Genomic DNA, 26,351 nt, shown 5'->3' with positions numbered 1-26,351 from the left:
CGGAAATTACAGATGAAACGCGAACTCCATGTTGTTCCTTTTTATGACAGAAAGTATAACCCAAGGAACAACACTCCTCTACCACTCGTGCAACTGAGCTGGTACGAAGGGAACTCACATACACCTTGCGGCTTAGAGCATCCGCAACTGGATTAGAAGAGCCTAGATGATACTTGATCTCGCAATCGTAATCCTTTAGTAGATCCATCCAGCGTCGCTGCCTCATGTTCAACTCAGCCTGAGTGAACAAATACTTCAGACTCTTATGGTCAATGAAGATCTCAAACCTCTCACCGTACAAGTAATGACGTCATATCTTGAGAGCAAAGAGAATGGCTGCAAGCTCCAGATCATGTACGAGATAGTTCTTCTCGTGAGTCTTCAACTGCCTAGAGGCATAGGCAATCACTTGACCTCTCTGTGACAACACTCATCCCAAACCCTGGAGAGAAGTTTCGGTGTGGACCACATAACCATTTGGTCCAGACGCTAAAGATAACACTAGATCAGTAGTCAGACGGTGGCGCAACTCGTAAAAATTCTCCTCGCACTCTGACGTCCAAACGAAGGGCACATATTTATTCGTCAACTGCGTCAAAGGCTTAGCAATCTGAGAAAAGTTCTCCATGAATCTTCGATAGTAGCCTTACATCCCAAGAAAATTGCGAATCTCTGAGACTGTCGTCGGACGCGACTAGTTTAGTATGGCTTCCGTCTTACTAGGATCAACAGAAACACCTTCTCGTGAAATCACATGACCAATGAAAACAACTCGGTCAATCCAGAAGCCACACTTGCTCAACTTATCACATAACTACCTCTCTCTCAGTATCTGCAATACAGTATGGAGATGGAAAGCGTTCTCGTCCATACTGCGAGAATATACCAGGATATCATAGATTAACACTACCATGAACTTATCCAAAAAGTCGTGAAAAACCCCATTCATCAAATCCATAAAGACAGCTGGAGCATTCGTCAATCCAAACGGCATCACCAAGAACTCGTAGTGACCATACCTGTGCGAAATGCTGTCTTAGAGATGTCCTCCTCTCTAACCCGCAACTGGTAATATCCCGACCGCAGATCAATCTTTGAGTAAATTGAAGTACTCTACAACAGATCAAACAGATCATCTATCCGCGGAAGAGGATACTTATTCTTCATAGTCACTTGGTTAAGATATCGATAGTCTATACAAAGACGCATCGACCCATCCTTCTTCTTGACAAATAAGACTGGGGCTCCCCATGGCGAAACACTCGGTCGAATGTAGCCCTTATCAAGAAGATCCTGCAGCTGTCTCTGCAACTCTCTCATCTCAAAAGGTGCTAATCGGTACGGAGCTCTTGAAATCGGCGCTGTCCCTGGCTATAACTCAATGCCAAACTCGATCTCCCTCACTTTAGGTAAACCTGGAATCTCCTCCGAAAACACATCGGGAAACTCACAAACTACGGATATTTTCTGGATTTCTGGTCCCTCAAAGGATGCATCGATGGCGTAATAAGGTAGCCTTCCCCGCCAGACTCTAAATCACGTCGGGCTTTCAGAGCAGAAACCACTGGCATCAGGGGTCGTGCTCCCACACCATAGAAGTACCACACCTCGCCATCCTCAGGACGAAACTGAACGAACCTCTGATAGCAATACACTATGGCTCTGTATGTATTCAAGAGGTCAATCCCAATAATGCATTCGAAATCATCCATGGCTAGAATCATCAGGTTAGCACTAAGCTGATGCTCTTCAAAATCCAAAGTGCAACCAACCACTAGACGCTTAGCTAAAACATCTTTACCTGTCGGATTCAATACCACTAGCAACACATCTAAATGGATAAACGATAATCTATACCTTTTAGCAAAGAAGTGCTGAGATAAATGAGTGAGACGCACCAGTATCAATCAAGACATATGTAGGAAAACCACACAAACTAAAGGTACCTGCGATCATCCGATCATTGTTAGCCTCTGCCTGCTCTTGGTTCAGTGCAAAGACTTGCCCCTAAACACGTGGCCATAGAGAAAAATGACCACGGGAAGAAGTCTGAGAGTGCTGCCGTTGCAAATGCTGCAACTGTTGGCGCTGCGGCTGATACTACAGCTGCTGTTGCTGGACAGATGCCTGAGAACCTCCGGAACCACTAGCTCCTCCCATCAGATTAGGGAAATCTCTCTTCATGTGTCCCTCCTGTCTGCATTGGAAACAACCGCTGGTCGTCCGAGCACACTGTCCTGCAGGATGCCTCCGCCTACACTACTGGCAACAATTCAACTTCTGGCCGCTGAAATGGTGCACTCCGCCAGATCCGGAATAAGAAGAAAAAGTGATGCCCTGCTTCTTGAAAGACTGGGATCTCAGAACCAAAGAGCTAGTCGGTCTGGATGAGGAAGAAACCATGGACTTGTTCCTCCGAAGACTGTCCTTCTCTTGGTGACAACGGCTCACCAAACCCTCATAAGTCATGTCGCTGCCCACCGCAACCAGCTGATGAATCTCAGGGTTAAGACCGTAAAGAAAGAGATCATACTTTACCTCGGAACTACTGGCGAACTGAGGACAATAAGGGAGAAGCTCTAAGAACTTCTGTTGGTACTCATCGATAGTCATCGTCCCCTGTCACAAACTCAGCAACTCACTAGCCTTTGGTTGTCGCAGGGCTGGAGTAAAATATAGCCTCTCGAAAGCAGTCCAAAACTCGGCCCAAGTAGCTACTCCTCTGGCAGCTATAAATTGTCCGGAAGTAGATCTCCACCACTTCCTGGAATTACCCTCCAGAAGAAAACCCAACGTCTCCATCTTCTGTTCTCGGTGCACTGGAACTCTCTGAACAATTTTTCATGCGCTCAAGCCAGTCTTCAGCAACTCCAGGAGCCTCACCTCTTACTAATGACTTAGGACTCATCTAAAGGAAATGGAGCATATTGAATCTCATCCGCTCCTCGCGATGTCTATGACTGTCACGTCTACGATCTTCGTGATCGCCCCATCGGCCGCCTCCAGGCCCTCCACTGTCATGACTTTCGTCGTAGTCTGCCATCTGTCAAATAATAACAGATAATGTTTTAATCCGCTTTACTAATTCCAAGTTTCAATGCTCTCTGATAAAAATAAATGTAGCGACCCTACCCGGATCTACCACCTAATCAAAGTAATTAGCGCATGCAGTAATTATTTAAACCGTAAAGAGTGGATAGTTTAAATACAACAAATTTAATCAGCAGAATACAACCGTCGACAGTAAAATAGTGTATAAAAATATGATACAACCCTATCGAAAAGTTTAGGGTATCAAATTCCCTAACAACTACCTCCACTTAGGTACCAGCCTCAACCCTACTGCGAACCGTCGGGACCATCCAACCTCAAACCTGTCTCGCCACAAGGTATCCCAAGAGCACCAAACAGAGGGACGTGAGAGAATACGCTCAATACGAAAGCAATGATATATAAACAAATATGAGCATGCAAATGACTTTAATATCCTGGTTAAAAAAGTCTGCTCAGGGCGCCACTGAATATACAGCACCATGCCAAAGAGCGACTTTGCGGGGGTACTCGTATATTCACCCTATCAACTATAGTGTCTACTCCACCATCGTGGTCGCTCCTAGTGATAGCAAAACCGGGGGCTGAGCCTCCCTAAACCTGACCTGAATCCAAAACAAGATACAAGTATCATATGGAACTGTCAATACCCGACTCGAGTCCAAAATGAGATACATGCTCCCTATGGAAACAGTCAATGACCAACCTCTCACGAGATGTAGTCCAGTATAAAATATGCATGTGCTAAAGTAGTAAAACATGGTAAACATATAGCACATACAAATGCAACATATAAGAACATATATCATGCCGCCTATCTCGGTCAGCACTTACGTACCTCTAACACTCCAGGACAAATCCTAGCACATGGGTCTAGATCTCACGCCTAAAATTCCACACTATTGAGTCTACAATGCAAACACCCGTGAATCACTAATTAAGCTCTAAAATCCTTAACTAAGCTATTCCATACCCCTAAATATTTTTAGGAATCCAAAGCTATACCTGTGTCCGTCGTCAGCTTGCTGATGGCGACGGTCCCAAAACTTAGGCAGAGCTCCACTATTAGCCCCGTAGCGCCTAGCCACTTGCGGCTCGTCAATAGGACTCCTAAAAATCCTAAAACTAGCTAGAAGAAGAAGAGATAAAGGAACTTGGTGCACCTCACAAATGAGCCTCGACACCCCTTATATAGACGGAGATCGGAGCATCCGATCCCACCGTCCGATCTCTCCTAGCCATACACATGTCTAGCTTCCAGAGGACGCCTGCCGTCACTGGTTCGGAGACTCCAATCCACTTCGGAGCGTCCGAAGTCCCCTAATGACTTCACCAATAACGTAATATATCAAACAGCTAGCTGCTAGAGTTCGGAGCCTCCGAACTCTGATCGGATCGTCCGAACTCCTTCGGAGCTTCCGATCCTCCGATCGCAGCTTTCGAACTATTATTCACATTATTATGTGATTAATTTTTATTAATTCCCTTAATCACCTTATATTGGATACGGGTCACTACAATTATACTATGTTTAATGTGTATATTCATGTTGAGATGTGTCTCCTTCGAGATAGCCTTTCAAGTAGGGTCGCTCAACCCTACACCCTTGTTATATTTTCGGACAACGAGAGGCGTCATGATGACAGGGACTGACGCTATGGTGATCTTGACGAGTGTGGGGAAACTAAAATGAGTCGTGTAGAGCTAAAACTGAATTATCAAAGACTAGATAGCCACCTAGACTGATCAGTAGACCAGACTTTGACTAAAGTCATAAGTCTCAGTGATTGCATAAGGTTTTTCGTACAAGACTGACATTGTTGAGCTACATAAGTATCAGTGTACTTTGTGCCAGAGAAGGTACAAGATAGCAGATAAGTCAAACCAACTTCTAGAATTTGAATCAAGTTACAGTTGGAGTTGGAAGCTATAAATAGAAGATCATTCATGCCAACAAGTTGTGACGGGGGGTGAGTGAACAAAACAAAAGACAAGAGATCAATTCAAGATCACTTCCTCATTATAAAGCAGCTCATACCTCAACTGATACAACACACACTTCATATAATATATTTGATCAAGTGTAGGATCAATTTATGCTAAGCTATCGAGTTGTAATACATTTCTAATAGATCATTTGAGGTGATGAAAACCTTATTGTAAGATGAATCAGTCGAGGGTTGTATTCAGTTGAGTCTAGGAGTTTCAATTTAGGCATTGTGGTAAGATCTAAGACTAAATTGAGTCTGTGCTAGTTCTTGTATGGATCAAAGTATTCTCGTGTATTCTTTCATCTGAGGAAGAAGTGGTGAGGGAGGATAAGTTTATTCTCCGAACATCTAGAAACAAACACTCAAGTTCTTACATTTCAGTCGACCTTCTCCACATGGGTTTAAATCATTTTGAGACATTATTCTAATATGTCAATTGGCCTCATTCCATACACTTTTATATACTTGTTGGTCAATTGGCATAGAAAGTCGAGAAATGAGCAATTCAGTTGCCAACCACAACTGAACTCATTTGCAATTGTTGGTGGTCAACTACTTCAGTCTTGTGAAACCACCAGATAAACCGATTCTATCATGTTGTATATTTATTTTTTTGGGTTTTGTGTTATTTTTGGTTGTATTCTACCGGGATGGTATTTGTTTTAAGTTTCCGCATATTACTCTGATTATATTTACCAATTTATGTTAATTGCATGACTATGTTTCTGATTAGTAAGTGTTCTGGGACGGGTCACTGTCTAATTATTAAGTGATCCGAGACGAGTCATTAAAGATCTGCATGTTGCGCCACATTTTCGAACGACAAACTTCGGACGTTCCGCACTCCCTCTTCAGATGGTCCGCTCTCTGCATGCATTGACGTGTCTGCGGCGTCTTGACACCTAAGTGAAAAGCTGAGTTTGTACCTTCCGAACACCATATCGGTGCTTCCGATGAATTGTTGACACCTCACTATCTGCATGGCCTAACCTTGATCGGATGTTACATTTATGTTCGGATCTTCCGCACTCTCCCTTTGCATCCAAAATCAACACTAAACACTTCTGAAGCCTATACTCTTAGTTCTGAACTTGATTAAACATCCGATTTACTTAAATAATAACCTCTTATTCATGTTTAACATTTATTCGATTAAAATGGTACTCGAATCACCACATTTTCCACTTTTACAATTTTGAAATTACCAACTATTAATTTATATTTATTTGACTTTTAAATATTTCATTCGTTATGTCATCCTGAAAAATTTACACGGAAAATTAATTAACACAAATTTATTTATATCGAGACATTTAGAATATAAATACTATAATTCTAAAATCAATATGAAAATATTTATATATATGCACACATGACGACCAAAAAACACTAATATTAATAATGGTAAAAAAGTATATAGTAACTAATTTATTTGTAATTTATATATAATTATTACATCTTATTTGATTTTAAAATTTTTGCAATTACTAAAATTATTTCAATCTAAACTTTGAACATTTAATTTTATCATGTCAATTCTAAAAATAAATTTGATTTTAATATTTTTGTATTTATTAAAATTTTTTATTTCAATCTAAACTTTGAACATTTAACATTAAAATGTCAATTCTAAAAATAATACAAAATTTAATTAGTAGAGAAAAAAATTTATATAATAATAATCATCATTATCTTTCCCTATATATAAAGAATCTTCCCCTTATACATCATCTTTTGTTTAATAAAATTTCCCTTTATTTTTTTATTTTAAATTTTAATATTTTAAATCGCATTTTAGTCTCTCGATAATTTTTATAATTGCAATTTAGTCTCTCAATAATTTTTATATCATATTAATAAAAAAAACAATGTACAAGCACGCATCGCGTGATTCGCATGCACCAATACACTAGTAATAATAATAGTGTCTTGCTTTGTTTGCGTGCATATTAACGTGACAGAAAAGCAAGATATATTAAAATCTATGTTTTCAAAATTGGACCAGTCTATTGGTTCGATTGAAAATTGATAATAAGTCCGATCTAAAATACTTCAAAAAATCGTTTAATGGTCAAACTGACCAGAACTGATCAGGCCGATCAAGAATTGGAAAATTGGTTGAACCGGTTAAACTTATTTTATTTTTTTTGAAAAATTAATTTTGTATTTTTAAAATTTTGTTATACATATACTTGTGTCAAACCCGTAGTTTTGGCTCGAAGCCTTTTCAAAGGTCAAAGGCCTTTTTAATTTCCCAATCCACCCAAAAAAATAAAAAAATAAAAATAAATAAATTCAATCGATGATCTCGAAGGAGGTGAATAATCATGGGAGTATCAAATTATATAAGGTATTCATTCTTCTTGGAAGCTATTTTCGTATATTCTCGTGCTAATCTTTCAAATTTAATACCTCGGATTCGTCCATTTTAATGGATTGATGGCGCGAGCGCAGTGTTAATTGTAGTAATGTAATATTGCAATTTTTCGCCCAGATTCAATGCATTAACTATGAAGTGGTGTATCTGGTTTTATTTATTTTTATTTTTTTGTTAATCTTCAAGTTTGCGTGAATGATTCTGATATATTTGCATGTTGCCCCTTTCATGTAGTAATTTTGGAATGAATTCTTGACCTTTAATGGAAAGAAAGTTGATCATGGTTTTAAGCTATCATCAGCTACATGAAACGCATCTCAGATTATAATGAGAATCAATCACTATTGCGATACAAGTTGATTATTACCGTATTTGATAGTATGCATTCATCCATACATAATTGACGAAACTCGGTAATGGTAATATAATGGTAGTCTTCCTGTAGTAGAGTGTGAAGACAATCTTGCTAATTTTCCGACAAGGGGAATATATCTAATGCTATTATTATTTTGTCTCAGCATAAACTAATGCCGCCATGGTTTTTCACGCTCAAGATAACTCCAAAAATATATTTACAAGCCACCTCAAGTATATCATATATACTCTACCTCATTTGGAAGTTCAGTGTCTTGATGCAGTAAGCATACATGAATGCAAAGAAAACTGCAAAACCAACCAAAACCACCGCTACTGGAGCCTTGAAGTCAGGGTCATATCCGAAATGGTCGTGAATATAATCTTTAATCATCGGTTGTGCCGAAGACCCTGCAACTGTAATGGTATTCTGCACATCTCCATATTGCCCTATGATTAGTCCATAGACTGTCCATGCAACAGGGCAAATCCAGTAGTACCATATCCACCACTTTGGAATTTTCTGAATAAATATAGGAAAAAGGTTTAATAACAAGATCTTTGTTTGGTTTAAATGCTTTAAGTATAGTGCAATAACTTACAGGTCTTGGGATGAAGAAGCCAGAGAATAGATTGAATAGAGCGTAGAATGCTGCTGCAAAAATAGCTGCTACTTGGTGGTTTGGTGTGATGGAAACAGTCATCATTCCATAATATGTGAAGTAGAGAAAGGAAAAGAAGGTGACAAAGTAGAACCAAATGAATTTCGCTGCTGTCCACTCAAAGCTGAGCATGGCATACACTATAATAGTGTAATATGTAGTCTGAACAAGTACATAAGGTACTTCGATTATGACCTGAATATAAGGGAACAAGGAACTCTTAGTTTTATATATGTCACTCTGTCTTTGGATTCTTGGAACTAGAAATTCAATCTTTGCAACTTTTATTTCAATCCTTAGGTTAAGTTGGAAAGATTTCCATAACATTAATAATATGTGTTGGGAAAAGACTGGTTCTTAGTTTTGAATATTCCACAATGTCTGACCATCCCCAAACTAAAATCTAATGCATCATTCATTTCTCTCTTGACAAAACATACCTACCCTCCTTTTTCGCTTCTTATAACATAGTAATTGATTTACTTTATCACTTCCCACAAATATCACATAACTACCTTATCTTCTATCCCAAATACGTTTCCTCAAAAAGCATTGTAAAATATACAACTTATTTTCCTAAAGTATTTCAGAAAAATCATGTTTCCGAAATTATCTCCTCAAGGATGCTAAAAAAAAGTCAACAAGGCGTAAGATTGTGTTTAGTAGAATCTTTACCTGTGCCATGGCATATGGTAATGCTGAGTACATTCCTGCAGCTCTTTCCCTGTAAAAAACGGTTCTTTCTATGGCTACTACAGGCTGCACCGTCGAACAATTATTTATTCCAACAAATAATACCGAAGCATACATAGCTCCAATGATTGTCAAAAGATCAGTGTCGCTGTTCCTGAAGGTATAAGATAAGGAAGGCAGAATCAGACAATAGCCTTAAATCTTTATTATTAAATAACTATGGATAGCCATTGATTAGATACAAACTTTTTTGTGCCGACCCTCCAAAATATTGTCCCAACCATGAGAGCACAAGCCAAAGTGAAGAAATATCTGACAAGATTATAATCTGGACTTCTCCAGTAAGTCCACCATTGCTTCCAGAGGCAGGACTTAAATTGACCCCATGCAGGCTGTGAATACTGGGTGTGGAAGTAAAGATCTTTTGCCCCAGGAGCTGGTGTGCTCAAATCTTTGACTAGAGTGTTGTTTCTCCTAGGAACAGATATAGAAGTGTGTGGGATTAGTTCAAGTAACTTATATGGGTCATTAGATATTTAGAGCTGGGGATTTCTTCACATACTGATATAAGGTTGTTGATTTGTAGTGTTCTGCGAAATCCATTCCAAGTCGGGCTTCTGTAGCCACAGAGCTTACTTCCAGCATCCATGTTGCTGGGTTATACTTCTCTTGGATTTTCGGGATTCCAGGAATTCCCTACATATCATGGGGGGTGCGCGGGGCAGATTTTTTATTTTTTGTTTAAAAAATATTCTTTTGTGATAGATAATGCTTTCAAGATGTGATGTATGAGGTACCTCAAAGTATTCAATGACTTTTGTTGAATGTCGGCCCAATGTTCCCGCATAGATTACTTGGCCTCCTCTTTTCATAAGAAGTAACTAATGCATATTAACATAGAAGATATCAAAATGGAAGAAAATTTAGCCTGATACATAGAGAAAAAGATTGGTAGTGGAGAATTGGCGGACAAAAATGTGGGGTAAGGAATTAAGGGAACACCAGTATTTACCTCATCAAAAGCTTCAAAGATATCAATACTAGGTTGATGAATTGTGCAAACCACAGTTCTCCCTGTGTCCACTGTGTTTCTCACTGTCCTCATGACAATAGCTGCTGCTCTTGCATCTAAACCCGATGTTGGTTCATCCATGAATATAATGGAGGGATTTGCCACAAGTTCAACAGCTATTGTCAATCGTTTTCTCTGTTCTGTTGACAATCCTGTAACACCTGGGATCCCAACGATGGCGTTCTTGAGGTTGTCTAGCTCAACTAGGTCCATCACTTCATCCACAAAAGCCTGGATAGAATAGAAATACATGATTGAATTCATTATATACTTAATTGATTTTCCCCAAAAATATATACGCTATTTTAAGGATTCCAGAAGCACTTACTGTCTTTTGCTCACTGCTAACTTCTTTAGGAAGCCGAAGAAAAGCAGAGTAAATCAAAGATTCGCGGATAGTTACTTGAGGTGAGTGGATATCAGTTTGTTCACAATATCCAGAAATTCTGGCAAAGGTCTCTTGATTTTTTGGGAATCCAGATATTCTGATATCACCTTCAATATAACCACCTGTTTTTCGTCCTGCTAAAACATCCATAAGTGTAGTTTTTCCTGCTCCACTAACACCCATCAATGCAGTCAAAACTCCTGGCCTAAAGGCACCAGTTACTTCACGAAGCAATTGGAGTTTGTCCTCTGTGACTCCTTGGGCCTTCATTTCCTGAGGTAAATTAACACATTTGTCGGAAATAGATCAGTTAATATGTCAGCTGAGTTTTTGGCCAGTATTGTGGTGATATAGAGACTGTTAATCATCTGTGAGAATAATGTGTAAGTTCTTACTGGCGGCATGTCCACAAAGTAGTTTACACTGTCAAAGGACATGGCAAGAGGTGTGAAGGGCAGAACCATTCCTCGCTTTGGGGCAACACCTCTTACTGTTTCAAGGCTTGAATCTTCATTTCTTGTTAGTCCATATGTGGTGGAACGACCACTCATGCGTCGGATTCCCATTTCCACTGGTGAAACAAGGATAAAAAAATCTGCATTAGTATATGATATCACTCTCTAATTAAATCATTTTATGTTGATGTATGGTTGGGAAACAGTACTCGTGTTGTTTCCATCAGATGCAGATAAAGACCGGGGAAAGGAATCTTTCTTTGACGTTGTTGTTCTAAGTCTTGGTGCATCATCTGTTTCTTCATGGCCTATGTCCATCTCCCTCGCCTGCTCTTTGGATATGATAGCTTGTGGCTTCCCTAGAGCTATTTTATAGATTATAAAATTGGTGAATAATTGTCAGTAATTGTCACTGACATATTTATCTCAAATATTAACTCATTAGAACTTACGGTTAAGATACATGAGGGAAAATGTGAAGAGAACATTAAAGAGTATTGTGAACCCCACTAGGGCAGCAACACCAATCCAATACCAGTTCTTTTCTTGGAAAATATTGAAGTTTCTCAATATGGCCACACCCAGTCTTGTGGTATTGTCTGAGGCCTGCACATGGCATTGAATATCATTATGTGATGTTTGAGCAACTGAAAAAAAAAGTTGCAAGCAATATATAGTTTTACAATACCACTTTGTTCATCCATCTTGGAGAAAACATCTCATTCACTGCAATGGCGTTGTAACCATAGGTTAGGGGTGACACCCAATAACCCCACCCCCACCAGTCTGGAATTTTGTCTGCAATTGGAAGCAAATAGTAGTGTAAGATAATTCTAAGGAACCAGTTTTACTCATATTTATGCTGCATTAAACCAATATACTTCTTCAGATTAGGGCTGGTCACTAACTTTCAGGAAGGATGAAACCACCCAACAGGAACACGAGTAGAAGAGTTAGGGCACCCCCGGTGTTTGCCATAATCATTGTCCTGCATATTCCTGCTATCAGCCTGAACATCCCCGCAGCCATTTGTTGGATAACAAATATCAGTAGAAATTGCTTGAAGAACCTGATAATGGAATACATATCTTCTGAATCAGATGGCCATCTTTTTTCAAATGTGTATCTTTATAATTGATTAGCGTCTACACCGTCTACATATAATGTCTTGAAATGTTCCAACTACGAACACTTTCTGGTTTTGTGCCTCAGCAGTTGAATCTATCGAGTTATTATTTGTTTTCCGGGGTGCATAATTGATGTCTGGTTACTAATTTACATGATTACTGGTTTACATCTACTTCAGTCTGATAATTTACATGATTACTGATTTACATCTACTTCAGTCTGACCTTAAAGAAGTTAAGTAGAAATAAGCTGTTGAAGACTGACATAAATTACCTGTTAGCTTCAGGAGCAAATCCAATAGTGTAGTATGTAGTGACCATCCACACAATAGCCTCAAACACGGATATTGGAATCCTTAGCAAAAACGTTGGCAAAGTGAAAGTCCAAGGAGGGTGGAAAAGAAGGTCCCTGTGTTTGTAAAATACTGGAAGTCTTTGGATCGTCAGGGCGAGTTCTGAGAAACCATTAAAGGTATTGCATATCATGCTAAATAATAGTGCACCAATATAGATAGCACCATCTTGTTCATTCCTCGTGTGTAGCTGAGTTCGAAGAAACAAAGTTGATGTGATAATGGCCACAATGAATATTTGGATCGTCTTGAAAACATAAACAAAAGAATTTCTCTTGATCAAAAGCCATTCTTTGTCGAAGTTGGCTTTGAGAAGCTCTCTTTTGGGGACTGAGTACTTTTTAAACACAAGAGCTGCTTTGTGACTTCGTTTTCTTTCATAAGGGACAGATAGTTCGTTTTCAAGACGTAAGCCTCCATGAAACCGCTTGAATCTTTGTGCAAATTCACCTACTGAAATGTGGCGATACGGTTGGCTTCTGTCTGCCCAGTATTGCTCTTGATCTTTTCTTGATGTCACCTGTAACCAGTTTGGATTATGCATTTGTAAGTCTTGCCATTATATTTTTGTTGTCTGAAACATGCTTGTCAACTAATTGAATAATTTGAAGTTCCATGCATTTGACTCTTAAACTTTTAAAGTTTCCAAATTAAGGTAATACAGGTGAAGGGTAGGACCCAGAAGCAGGCGAGCAGCAAAGTTGCCTTCTTATTAAAAATCCTATACCCATCTCTACTGTCGTGCTTTACCTCTTGCAAGAAATCGGCAATTCCTTTCCTCTCTGGACATCTGAAACCACAACTCTCAAAGAACTCAACTACATTTTCTGTGGGTCCCTGATAAACTATCTGGCCTTCTGATAACAGAATGATATCATCGAAAAGGTCAAATGTTTCAGGAGCTGGCTGAAGAAGGGACATGAAGATTGTAGCTTCTGTGAGATGTACAATTTGTTGCAAACACTTGACAATTTGATAAGTCGTGGAGCTGTCTAGGCCGGTCGATATCTCATCCATGAACAGTGTCTTTGTTGGCCCAACAATCATTTCTCCTGCATCAGGATCAAAACAAAAGCAGTGACTTGTTTACTTAAAGGTGCATTTCCGCGATGCCAGGAACTTTTAGTTTATACAAATTGCCACATTTTTTAATTGCACGATATCTATGTCACAGAACATCAAAGATAGCTTAAAGAAACTCATTTCTGCTATTAGATGTCTAGTTTTGGCGGCAGTTGGATTGACTAAATTGTCATATGCCCCGTGTCATGTCTTATAATCTGTGAAATACATAATTCATTAGTGCCTTGTGCTCAGGTACAAGAGTTTATTGAGCATGAATGTCCCTTCATGATTTATAAAGTCCTGGCGAGAAACCATTTGAGTTTTGAGTATGGTTAAGTGCAACTAATACTATAGATGAGCAGCGCGACTGGTTAGCAATCAACTGTTAGATTTCGACTTATACTCAAACCTTCAGTTACATCTGAGTTTAGCTTTTAATATTCAGTTGAACAGTCTCAATGTTTTCAGAAGTTAGAAAATATTAAATGTTCGTCCAACTCTCAGTAAAATTAACTATAAAAAGTTCAAGTACATTTAAAATTTTCAGCACAGAATTGTAGTCTTTAATCTAATAACAGCAAAAATTAAATAATATCTGAAATACACGGGGTGCATGAGTTGGAACTTGAGTTGAGCTCAGTCAAGCTGAAGCTTTATTTGAGCTCTAATCAAGCTCCTTCTCCCACCCTCTTCCCATCACAACACTTCATTGTTCATATTGAATCAGAAAGGTTGATGGCGACATACTTTTGTGCCTCATTTGTCACATCAGGTGAAATTGGTTTGGAGAGTTGTTTTGTTAGGTTTAATTATTGGAAATGTAAACTCTATTTTTTAGCAATATGATATGATCAGTTCTTTTTAGTGAGTGGACCTATTGGGTTAGGTCTACCTTCGTATATTGACAATATCCACTAGAGGATTTAGTTAGCAGCAACATCATTGATATCTTTACACCTTAATGATAAGAAGAATAACATTGAAGTTTAGGTCATACCGATTTTTCTTTTTGGACCAATTATAGTACTATCTATTTGTAATCGATTGTATTTTTTAAAATTTGTTTACCATTTTTAAGTGTAAACTTTTAGTATTATGCATATGCATTTTGTATTTTAGCTTATGATTCTCCATATTAAATTAGATTTAATGGTTTAAAAATGTGCATTAAACACATAAATCACCTGTTGTAACACGCTTCTTTTGTCCACCCGAAATTCCTCTTATCATTTCATCTCCAACAATGGTGTCCCGGCACACATCTAGCCCCAATAGCTGCATATTCAAATTTTGCCGAGGTAATATTAGCAGAATTCAAAAAGTAAAAATTTCACATTGTTTTCGTAATTTATTTTATTTTATTTTTATTTTTTGTAATGTTTACCACCCAAAACACCTTGTACTTAATCAATGGCCCACTTCACCTAGCACAATTTATGCCTCTAACATAGTCCAATAATAGTTGTCACATAGAGTAGGTGAGGTGAGACTTTTGACCCCAAAATACAAATGATTAAGCTGCGACTTGAAAACAAAAGGCCCAATATAGTCGTTGAAACTGATCATTTGGTCTTCCTAAACATTATTATAAACCTTACCATATGCTAATTAACCATTTATCAAATACATGGACTTTCTTTTTTCATAGTTTCAATTTGATGAACTTAGCAAAACAAAACAAAACAAAACAAAACAAAATGGGATTTACTGAATTTCGATGTCAGTGACTCAGTAGGACGTGACTCAAGACTAAAAAATGAAACAAATGTGTTTTGAAAAATTGCAGTGGTAGGAGTTTTTGTTTTTTCAAAGTACATAAAAGTTCTGCTCTTCCTAACACTGGGGTCCGAACTCCGTCAAATTGTCCGATTAGATATTAGTTTTTATGCTAATTTTTGACAAAAATTTCTTAGTGCGGCAGGCCTACCTCTGCAATGTGCTTAATTGTAGGCAGAAGAAAAATCATGGAAATAATTTTTTATTGTAATATTTGATTTTTCTTACCTTTAGTGTGTAATCTGTGATGAGGCTGCTTTCGACTCCTGGCATTGCAGTTGCCTAATGAAAAATAAAGAAAACACAGAAGTTAATGATATTTAACATATTGTTTGGTCACTCTGTTTGATGTTATTAGATTACCTTCATGAAAAGATCAACTTCTGCCTCAGGAAATATGCCAGCTTCCTTTTCCCTTCTTGCAAGCTCACTCAAAAGGTCTGATTGGAGGCATTCACCCCAAAAAAGAGATTATTTCTGTGATATATCTTTATATCTTTGGGGCTGTGTATATACCTGCGACTGGGTATATCTATTGAGTCCAAAATTCATTTCAGCTTGAAATTATATATACATATTTTTTTTTTTTGAGGTGAAAACACATTTTGTGCTAATTCTGACTGTTGTGTAAAACAAAAAATCCTGAGATGTGGGAAGAGTTGTGTGCTACGAGGAAGTAACTGGAAACTATTGTAAGAGAGCTAATGTTATTTTAGGAAAGGGTTCAAGTGATTGTGTTTGTACCATATCGGGATCCAACCCCTTGGCATCTGGCAGAGAAATCCAGGGTTTCTTTGACAGTCATTTCTCCAACATGAACATCGTTCTGGCTAATGTAGGCTGATGTTTTCTGCGGCACAAATTCATCGAGCATGTGTCCGTTGTATGTGATCTCACCTCTTGTCTGTTCAACAATTTCAATAACAGGAATAATTTCAAAAATAAGCTCATGCCGCAATGTGAACTTGAACTATATATATTTAACTGGGAGACCAACTCAAAAGATTTGTAAAACAAAACTGTTAATATTAAGGTGAAAGAACATGTGCTTCGGAGTCAAATATGTGGTACCACTAACGTTAACTCAGTAGTATTAAATCACTTGTTAGGTTACGACCCGATAGGAAGCGTCAAACCCGATTCTCGAAAGATCTTTTGCTATAAATCATTGACACCAATGTTCAATTGATTTAGGAATCACTCGAATTGTCTTTTCAGAGATATCCATGCACAAAAATCTAATGTCTGCGATTTAGTTATTTTACCAAATGTTTTAATGGTCTAGCTAGTTGTTTTTATTCGTTTGACATAAGCTCAAACCAAGTACACAAAATTAGCATTTATTTTGATGTGACATCATTTGTTAATGTTGGGTTAAATCATAATAACTTCCAGCAGTACGTGTGGTTACTGGCTATGATCACTCCTTCAACCGATGTGCCGCAAAATGATATCAGGTAGAATATATACAGTTGAGTAGCGGAAAATGTGATGAAAGCCGGGCATATATAGTTGTTGTTTTTTTTTTTTTGAGAGTACGCATATATAGTTGTTTGTTTCATTTAGGACCAAGTTTATCTTAAAATACAATATTAATATGCCACGTGTACATTGTTAACCTTAATGGAAATGTATACCATTAATTAAATTTATGATGCTATATGCATTTTTGTTTCTCAGACCTTTAATGTCGGGTCCAATTTTCCTGCCAGAGCCAACAAAAGAGTTGTTTTCCCAGAAGATGGAGGTCCCAACAAAAGGGTCATCCTGTCATATCCAACGGCACAAAAATGAAAAATGATTATAAGAGCAATCAATCAATCAATCCTTGTTCATTTTCGGTGCATACCTCGATGGTTTAATGATGCCCGATGCATCTTTTAGTATGGTAAGTTTTGTTTTCTTGGCCAACTTGATGCCAAAGCAACTCAGCCCTGTCTCGGCCACGTTACGCGCGACATTCGGCAAGGTCGGAAGCGCCCGGTCTCCCACAAAACAGTTGGCCTCCACCGTTAAGTGTTCGAATCTAACTTCCACAGTTGGTAGTGTGATCCCAACTCTGCCATGAATTACAACTCTAAGTAAAATTACCATACACAAATATTTATTTAGGGAAAAGAACCTGGAATTTAGCGACTGAAAATAAATTCGAGCTCATATTCTCTAGTTTACAAAATTACCCTTTAATTTTATTAAAATTAATTTGAAAGGAAAAAACTAACATTAATTTGTTTGTTGGCTTGTCACGCTTGATCAAATAATAACAAGGTATCTAAAAAAGGATCCGTCGCTTAAGTCACAAATTTGGTAATAATTTTCGGTTTGTTCTTTTGCTCCCAGCTATTCTCGCTTAAATTACATGTTATTAGGGATATCAAATTTATGTCGATTATCAACTTTTAGAAATTTTTTAATAAAGTTCATTTTGCTTGAGTCGTTTTCCAAAACAAAACAAAATAAAATAAAAAATAGATCAATATGCGAAAGAAGTATAATATTGATATATGTTATAGATTAATTAAAGATAATTACTATATGGAATTTAGTTGATTTGATGACGTAAAATAGAATATTTGTTACGATTCAACGTATACCAGTAGCGAACCTAAAGCGAAACCAACCCCAACTATGATTGAATTTTGACACGATTCACCAACAAATTCTAAACATAATAAAAAATAAAATTGATATGTAGTAGCACACACGTTAGTGGGTAATGCTACATGTACACGAAGTTTTACATGTTGAGTTACACATCACACTTAAAATTACATGATTATCCTATATGCATTTTTGAAAAATCATGTAAGCATATACGACTATAATAGTTGAGTACGTAGCAAGAAAGCTGGAAGCAAAATAAAGTAATTAATACACATATAATTTTGAACCAAAGATGAAACTTACTTGTCGATACGATTCCTGAGTTTCACCAAGAACTTGTGATTATCATCCTCTGCAATCTTGAAGAATGTGTCGATGAATTGAAGCCTCTCATCCAAACCAAGTTTCCTCACATCAACTTCCCTGTGCACAATTTTCATGTTTCCATGGTTGGGTGTTTCCACAAGGGATTTCAGCACACTTCGCCTCAGCCTGTCGTAGGTCGGTAGCTTCTCCAAAGCAGCCCATCTGAGGGCTTCTTCGTCTTCCTCGGATCGGCTGCTTCGCCTCGCGAAAACCTCCTCCAAAGTCCAGTTTGCAGTCCGCCTCCCCATGCTCCTACTCGTTGTTTGCCTAGTTGAATCCACATCCATCTTTTTTTCTTTCTCTTTCTCGCCTCTGGATTCCGATCGATTTAATTAATCTCCTAACTGTAAATAACTCAATTTCGTTATCTAGTAAGCCCAGATGGTAAACAAATGAAGATCATGTTTAGTACTGGATACAAAGAGCAATTATATGAGCAAGTAGCTAGCTAGATAAATAAAAATTTAAACCATATATATATATATATATCAAATGCTTACTCTTGTTTTTCAATGAAGTTGAAACAGCAATAGATACGAGATTATGTATGGACAATCAAGATCAACAAACGAGTCGAGATGGAACAAAAGGAGTATCTAATCTAAATGGAAATATTTATTTGGTTTTGAAATGATTGAAGGAGTCATGCATTAATTCTTTTGTTTAAAAGAGCATGCAAGAGAGTGGGAATTGTGCTTAAGTGGAGAAATGGATTGGTTGTGTTGCATGAAAAATATAACGATGGATGGCCTTTTTATACGGAGTAAGTAGTGAGAGAGCCGAGGTGGGGGTTGGTTTGGTTTGGTGTGGAATTGGAGGGATTGTTTGGGACCTACAGAAATTAACTGATTGGAAAATCATTTTTAATTTGAGTACCAACTTTGTTTTTGTGGCCATTTCATTTTGTTTCTTTTCCTAGTACGAGTATGTAATAAGATGTAAATCCCGGCCTAATTTTACATATTTTTTTCCCAAATAGGGTACCCCCCAAAAAAAAATATAATATTGATAAATAAGTACTAGTTATTTTTGATATTATAATTTTAATATAAAATATAAATTTAAGTATAATTATATTGTTTGAGAAATATAATTATTATTAATTTTCTCATCGAATGTTATATATAAGCTTATATTTTTTACTCCCAAAATTTTATAACTAATTTACTCCAGCAATATGTTTCCCTGACTAGCCACTCATATACATCAAACATGTTGGGTCAAGTAGTCTTATAATATAATTTCTTCAACAAAGCACACCAATTTATTCAAAAGTGATAAGCTGAAATCAGAAATATGTGATTTCCTACTGTGATCCTTTTGGTTGACTGAGGTCAACTTTAAAGAGAGATGAATTTGTCAGCACATGGACCGTCAAAACGGGTCGGCGGGACGGATCAATATGTAACTCATTAAACATATCAGTTGGTCAGGTTCAGTGGTCCGACATTTAGACGAGTTGGAAAATTAGCAACCCAACACGTCTATTTGGTGGTGTGAGGCTGACTGACCAATTAATTTTTAGTTATATTTGATAGATTCGAATGGGTTGGTCCGCAGTCTACTACAACCCACCATTTAATGGGATGAACCGACCGATCAACCGAACGAACCCAATTCATTTTCACGGCTTTAGTTGTGCTCATATTTCATCTACTTTAACAATTCTATTTTAAAATCGTCATATCATGATAGGCCATAAACTCATAATCAACATTTTCAGTTACTTTACTATTTTTTTTAGGAGTGTTATTTACATTTCAAATTTTGTTAATCACACTCCAACCCAATTTTTAAATTCATAAGATGACCATAATATCATTTATCATTCTAATCAATTCTTTTCCATAAATAAACCAAATAAAAAATCTTGTAAATATCCGTGAAATTTATTCATAAAATTTCATTACATGATTTTTTTTATATATTTCATTTACTTTTTCCCAATGTACTATAACCAAAAATATTTTTTACAACATGCCAATATTTATGTCCATATAATATGTATACTTATTAAATGATAATATTAATATCTGCAATATTATTTAATATTATAAATTTTATTTAAATCTATTTTAATATTTAAATTATTAGATCTTGTGCCATAATTTATCTAATTTTCAATAAAAAGAGAATAATAATTTTAGAATTATAAAATTAAATTAAATTTAATGAATAATAAAAAAATGTCAAAGAAATTCTAAAATTTATTAAATTGAAACTATTTCAGAAGAACTATTAAATGTATGGAGTTTCGATTCAATTCTTTTTATTTTAAATGAAAGAAACTTTGGACTCAAAAAAAATTATGATTTAATAAATCGGAAATAATTTAAAAATATCTTTTTAATCAAAAAGTTGAGAAGTTATGTCACGTTAGCTAATAAAAAAACGAAATAAGAGTTCAATAAAATCTGGAACTCAAATGACGTCATTTTATATTACAATATAAAACAAATACTGAATATGATATCCTGTAATATAATAATTACTCATATTACATACACGTCAAATTAGGAAAAATTGTTATTGATATTAAATTGAAAAAAAGTAATAGAAAGAAAAACGAATTTTCATATTATGCAATTATATTTGTTAAAATGGAAAGTATTTATTGGAGTTTTTTTATAGTTCTATTTATGTCAAAAATTAATTAGAGTGATAAAGAATATTATGGTCACCTTATGAATTTAAAAAGATAAATGAAGTGTGATTAACAAAATTTAGAGTGTAAATAACACTCCCTTTATTTTTTTAATAGCTACTAAAATTCCTTGTGTATTAATTTATACAATAAATTTTGTTTCGTCTTACATGACGTAGTGTATAATTTAATTCCAACAGATAAAGTTATATAGAATTTTCAATTTTAAGATACAAGGACATAGCTAGCATTTTTATGTGAGGGGTGAATTTAGTATTATGCAATTATTGATTATTAAAAATTTTAATATATATATATGAGAAATTTTCAGCTGTCCAATCATGTTTTTCCGCTTGATCCGTGACCTCTAAAACCCGGTAGTGGGTTTTAGTGATGCGAAAAAAAAATACAAAAACCACTAAAACCCACTACCGGATTTTAGTGGTCGCGGACCAAGTAAAAAAACATGGTTGGACAGTTGAAAATTTATATATATATATATATAGAAATTTTCAGCTGTCCAACCATATTTCTCCACTTGGTCTGCGACCACTAAAACCCAGTAGTGAGTTTTAGTGATGCGAAAAAAAAAAAACAAAAACCACTAAAACTCACTACCGGGTTTTAGTGATCGCAGACCAAGTGGAAAAACATGGTTGGACAGCTGAAAATTTCTATATATATATATATATATATATATAAACCAAGAAAGTCTTCCAAAATAGGAAACTTCAAGTTTTAATTTATCTCTCAAAATACTTACTTTAAATAGATTATGTATTTATATAAAAAAAAATTAAAATAAAAACATATAATTTAAATATTTCAAAAATGTGTTGTGTAATAGCATCATCATTACACCTTTTCAATTTTGGTGTCATCCACTAACAAATATATATATATATATATGAACATAAAAACATACTAAAAAATATGCATCTATCATATTAAAAACTTATAAATTATGGGATGTGTTTTGATTTTTTGATAGTATTATCAAAAAACATTAAAAATAATTCAAAAATACATAATTTATTTATTTTTACTATATCTATTAAATCTATATATATATATATATATAAACAAAAATGTATAATAAAAAAACTATCATTTTCCCGATGTTTCTTTCCAAAATATTTAGATATTGAATAAATAAAAATAAATATAGATTGACTTTGAACTTATAAATAAAAATAATATTGAAGATTAAAAAAATAATTCATCCAAAAATTTAAAAATATAGTTAAAAATACGATTGAATTTAAAAAAAAAATTAAAATAGTTTTTTCGTGATAGCTGGTTGTTTCGCCAATAAACAATTATACATATACGCAATATTTTTTTAAAAATGATATTATTTAAAATAGCCGTGATCAAATAAAATTTAATTTTGCTTTAATATTATAGTGACCCAACCCGCATCCACTAATTAATCAGAGTTACGATAAAAGCGCATGCAATTAAAACTTAAAGCGTAAAGAGCGGATAATTAAAATACAACAAATCCAATCGGCAGAATACAACCGACGATATCACAAGTGTATAAGTACTGTTATACAACCAAATCGAAGGTTCAGGGTAAACAAATCCCTACCCTCTACAACCTCGCACTCTCCAAAGCTCAATCCTGCTGAGAGCCGCTTGGATCGTCCAGCCTCAAACCTGCCCCGCCACAAGGTACACCACGATACCCAAACACAGAGGCGTGAGCGAGTACGCTCAATACGAAAGCAATGATATAAATACAAATATGCGCATACAGATGATTTAAAACTCAAGTGAAAACACTTGCTCATGGCGCCGAGAATATACAGTACTGGCTAGAGAGCGACTCCGCGGGGTACTCGTATACTCCATGTCAGGGCTGAGCCAACCCCATCCTGACCCGAATCCAAAACAGGATACAAGTCCCATATGGAAACTGTCATACCTGACTCGAGTCCAAAATGAGATCATAGTTCCCTATGGAGACTGTCAATGACTCACATCTCTCCTGATGCAGTCACACGTAAAATCATGTATGTGCTAAGATGGTAAAACATGCTAAAACATGATAAAACATATAGCACATACTCATGCAACATATATGCAAATATATCATGCCGGCTATCTCGGTCAGTACTTACGTACCTCTAACACTGCTGGACAAACCTAGCTCCACTGGCCTATACTCCAAGCCTACTAGTCCAGTCTACTGCTACTACAATGCAAATATCCATGCATCAACAATAAAGCTCTAAAAGCCTTAACTAAGCTAAAGCATACTCCTAAATATTTTTAGGATGCCAAAGCTATATCTGCGTCCGTCGTTAGCCCTTTGCTGTCGATAGTCTCAAAACTAGGCCATAGCTCCGCGACGACGTCTAGATCACTAAGCCACTTTCGGATTCCCCGAAGGACGCCTAGATCTCCCTATATCTGAGTAAGAAGGCTTAGGAATTGAGAGAGAAGAGAGGAAATGAGCGAGTCACAAATGAACCTCGGCTCCTCTATTTATAGACGGCGTTCGGGCCGTCCGAACTCGGCTTCGGGCCCTCCGAACTGGTTCGGATCCTCCGATTGTGACTTCGGATCGTCCGAACACGATCGGACCATCCGATCCTTACTTCGGGTCCTCCGAAGTCCCATCAGTTATGTCATCCATGACGTCACCTTGCTGACGTAGTTGATGACGTAAGCCCTAACCCTGTTCGGGTCCTTCGATTCCATCGACAGAGCCTCCGATCCTCTTTGGATCCTCCGAACTCCTCTTCGGATCGTCCGAACTCCTCGGGCCTCCGATCCTGACTCCGATCACGTTCGGGTCCTCCGAACACCAGTTCGGAGCGTCCGAACCTCCTGAGCCATGCCCACCATGTTCGAATATCCTGGATCCATTTCTGGAGTCCGTTAGTTCAACAGGACATCCCTAATCATGTATTAAGAACATGATCATGTGATTAATTACTCATTAATCACTAATTCGAGATGCGGGTTACTACATTCTCCCCCACTTAAGAAATTTTGTCCTCGAAATTAGAGTCAGAGGAAAAAGTACGAAACTTAACATGAATGTTCTTTATTACAACTGAACAAGTACAAACTCGATACAAAGAAGTACAAAATCTCAAAATAACTCGGGGTGCTCGGCTAACATCCGGCTCTCCAACTCCCAAGTAGCTTCCTCTGTTCCTCTGCGTTGCCACTGTACCATCACCAATGGTATACGCTTGTTAAAAAGTACCTTGTCCTTCCTGTCAAGAATCCGCAAGGGTTTCTCCACATACGATAGATCCCGATCTACCTTTACCTCGGTCAGATGCAAAATATGCGACTCGTCCGCCACATACTGCCTCAACAAGGACACGTGGAACACATCGTGGATCTCCGAAATATCGGGTGGCAAGGCCAGACGATAAGCCACATCCCCAACCTTCTCGAGAATCTCGAAAGGACCAATAAATCTAGGTGTCAGCTTACCCTTGCGACCAAACCTCATCACCTTTCGGAAAGGTGACACACGCAAGAAAACATACTCCCCTACCTCAAAATAAAGTGGCCTGTGGTGAGTGTTCACGTAGCTAGCCTGTCGATCCTGGGCTGCCTTAATCCTGCGTCGGATCAACTCTAATGCATCAATCATCTGCTGAATCATCTGAGTACCCTCAACCTGATGCTCGCCAACCTCGTCCCAAAACAAAGGTGTATGACAACGACGTCCATAAAGAGCCTCAAATGGTGCCATGCCAATGCTGCGATGGAAACTATTGTTATAAGCAAACTCCACCAAGGGTAAATGATCATGCCACGCTGGACCAAAATCCATCACCGTCGCGCGAAGCATATCCTCTAAAGTGCGAATAGTACGCTCCGACTGTCCGTCCGTCTCTGGATGATAAGCCATACTCAAGCTCAAAGTAGTACCAAGGGCACACTGGATACTATCCCAAAATCTCGAGGTGAATCTCGGATATCTATCGCTGACAATGCTCAACGGAATCCCATGCAATCGAACAATCTCCCGCACATACAATTGCGCCATCCTATCAAAGGTTTAATCGCGGTTATAGGGAAGAAAATGCGCTGACTTTGACAACCGATCCACGATAACCCAAATAGCATCACAATTCCTGAAAGACATAGGCAAGTGGGTGACAAATTCCATCGTCACATGCTCCCACTTCCATTCAGAAATCTCTAAGCTGTGAAGTAACCCTCCGGGTCGTCTAAACTCTGCCTTGACTTGTTGACACACAAGGCATCGGGACACAAATTGATAGACACTGCGCTTCATCCCTTTCCACCAAAATCGAGTGTGAAGATCCTTATACATCTTCATGCTGCCTGGATACAGAGAATCGGTTGCGGTGAGCTTGCGATAAGATCTCATCCCTCAAAGTAGAGTCCTCGGGGACCACAACTCGACCAGAAAGACACAACAGACCGTCTCCCTGCAAATGGAAACCAGAAGTATTACTACCCTCAGCCAAACGGGCCAACTTCTGAGTCTTTAGATCAGAATTTTGAGTTTCCCGGATTTGTGGATACAACGCTGGCTCTGCAAGCACAGAAGAAACACGAATCTCTTGCTGTTCTTTCTTATGACGGAATGTGAATCCCAAATAACAACACTCCTCCACTGCCTTTGAAACTGAACTAGTACGAAGGGAACTAATATAGATCTTGCGACTAAGCGCGTCAGCAACAAGATTAGAAGAACCTGGATGGTACTTGATCTCAGAATCGTAATCCTTCAAAAGATCCATCCAACGACGCTGCCGCATGTTCAACTCAGCCTGAGTGAACAGATAATTCAAACTCTTATGATCGGTGAAGATCTCAAATCGTTCTCCGTACAAATAGTGACGCCATATCTTAAGAGCAAAGACAATGGCTGCTAGCTCCAAATCGTGTACGGGATAGTTCTCCTCATGAGTCTTCAACTGTTGGAAGCATAAGCGATCACGTGGCCATTCTGAGTCAACACACACCCCAAACCCTGGAGAGAAGCATCAGTGAAGACTACAAAACCACCTGATCCAGACGGTAAAGCAAGAACTGGAGCTGTCTTCAGACGACGTCTCAACTCACAAAAACTGTCTTCACAAGCATCAGACCAAACGAAAGAAACATCTTTCTTCGTCAACTGAGTCAAAGGCTTAGCTATCTGAGAGAAATTTTCCACAAAACGACGATAGTATCCTGCTAAACAAAGGAAACTACGAATCTCAAAAGCTATAGTCGGATGTGACCAATTCAAAATAGCCTCTGTCTTGCTAGGATCAACAGATACGCCCTCCTGAGAAATGACATGACCAAGGAACACAAGTCGGTCAATCCAGAAGTCAAACTTTCTCAGATTTGCGTACAACTGTCTCTCCCTCAAGACCTGCA

At 37.4% G+C, this 26,351-nt stretch overlaps 1 protein-coding gene and 1 long non-coding RNA gene across 4 annotated transcripts; one reads left to right on the top strand and one right to left on the bottom strand.

Moving 5' to 3' along the window:
• The first annotated feature begins 7,270 nt into the window (after positions 1–7,270).
• LOC140880105 (uncharacterized) lies at positions 7,271–13,316 on the top strand. Of its 3 annotated transcripts, XR_012149589.1 has the most exons (6): positions 7,339–7,392; positions 10,558–10,608; positions 10,780–10,866; positions 12,452–12,642; positions 12,914–13,069; positions 13,179–13,316. It is a non-coding gene; the product is annotated as an uncharacterized lncRNA (long non-coding RNA). The 3 variants fall into 3 exon arrangements; XR_012149588.1 differs by lacking the exon at positions 7,339–7,392 and having other exon boundaries at positions 10,342–10,608; XR_012149587.1 differs by lacking the exons at positions 10,558–10,608; positions 10,780–10,866 and having other exon boundaries at positions 7,271–7,392.
• On the bottom strand, positions 7,400–18,966 carry LOC140880104 (ABC transporter G family member 29-like). Its single transcript, XM_073284216.1, has 23 exons — positions 18,835–18,966; positions 18,272–18,678; positions 17,214–17,423; positions 17,047–17,131; positions 16,109–16,268; positions 15,728–15,804; positions 15,593–15,646; positions 14,773–14,863; positions 13,274–13,575; positions 12,445–13,043; positions 11,952–12,112; positions 11,732–11,841; positions 11,496–11,649; positions 11,253–11,408; positions 10,984–11,159; positions 10,529–10,861; positions 10,141–10,431; positions 9,926–10,009; positions 9,691–9,824; positions 9,375–9,602; positions 9,111–9,282; positions 8,376–8,630; positions 7,400–8,296 (listed from the first exon to the last, which is right to left on the bottom strand). Exons 2-23 carry the CDS (start codon positions 18,619–18,621, stop codon positions 8,024–8,026), a joined length of 4,455 nt encoding a protein of 1,484 aa, XP_073140317.1. The 5' UTR covers positions 18,622–18,678; positions 18,835–18,966; the 3' UTR covers positions 7,400–8,023.
• Positions 18,967–26,351: the final 7,385 nt, after the last annotated feature.

Source organism: Henckelia pumila, chromosome 2 (assembly GCF_033568475.1).
Source record: "Henckelia pumila isolate YLH828 chromosome 2, ASM3356847v2, whole genome shotgun sequence".
Classification (NCBI taxonomy): domain Eukaryota; kingdom Viridiplantae; phylum Streptophyta; class Magnoliopsida; order Lamiales; family Gesneriaceae; genus Henckelia; species Henckelia pumila.
Note: the sequence above shows the minus strand (reverse complement) of the source record. Positions and strands in the feature narration are given on the sequence as shown.

Bases quoted from the DNA above. Each gene is read 5' to 3' on its own strand.
- LOC140880104 (XM_073284216.1), bottom strand. From the start codon at position 18,621: ATGGATGTGGATTCAACTAGGCAAACAACGAGTAGGAGCATGGGGAGG. The intron at 17,132-17,213 runs GTATGCACCGAA...TGGATATGACAG, and splicing joins GGCATCATTAAACCATCGAG to GATGACCCTTTTGTTGGGAC. The intron at 11,650-11,731 runs GTATTGTAAAAC...TGCCATGTGCAG, and splicing joins CAAGATGGATGAACAAAGTG to GCCTCAGACAATACCACAAG.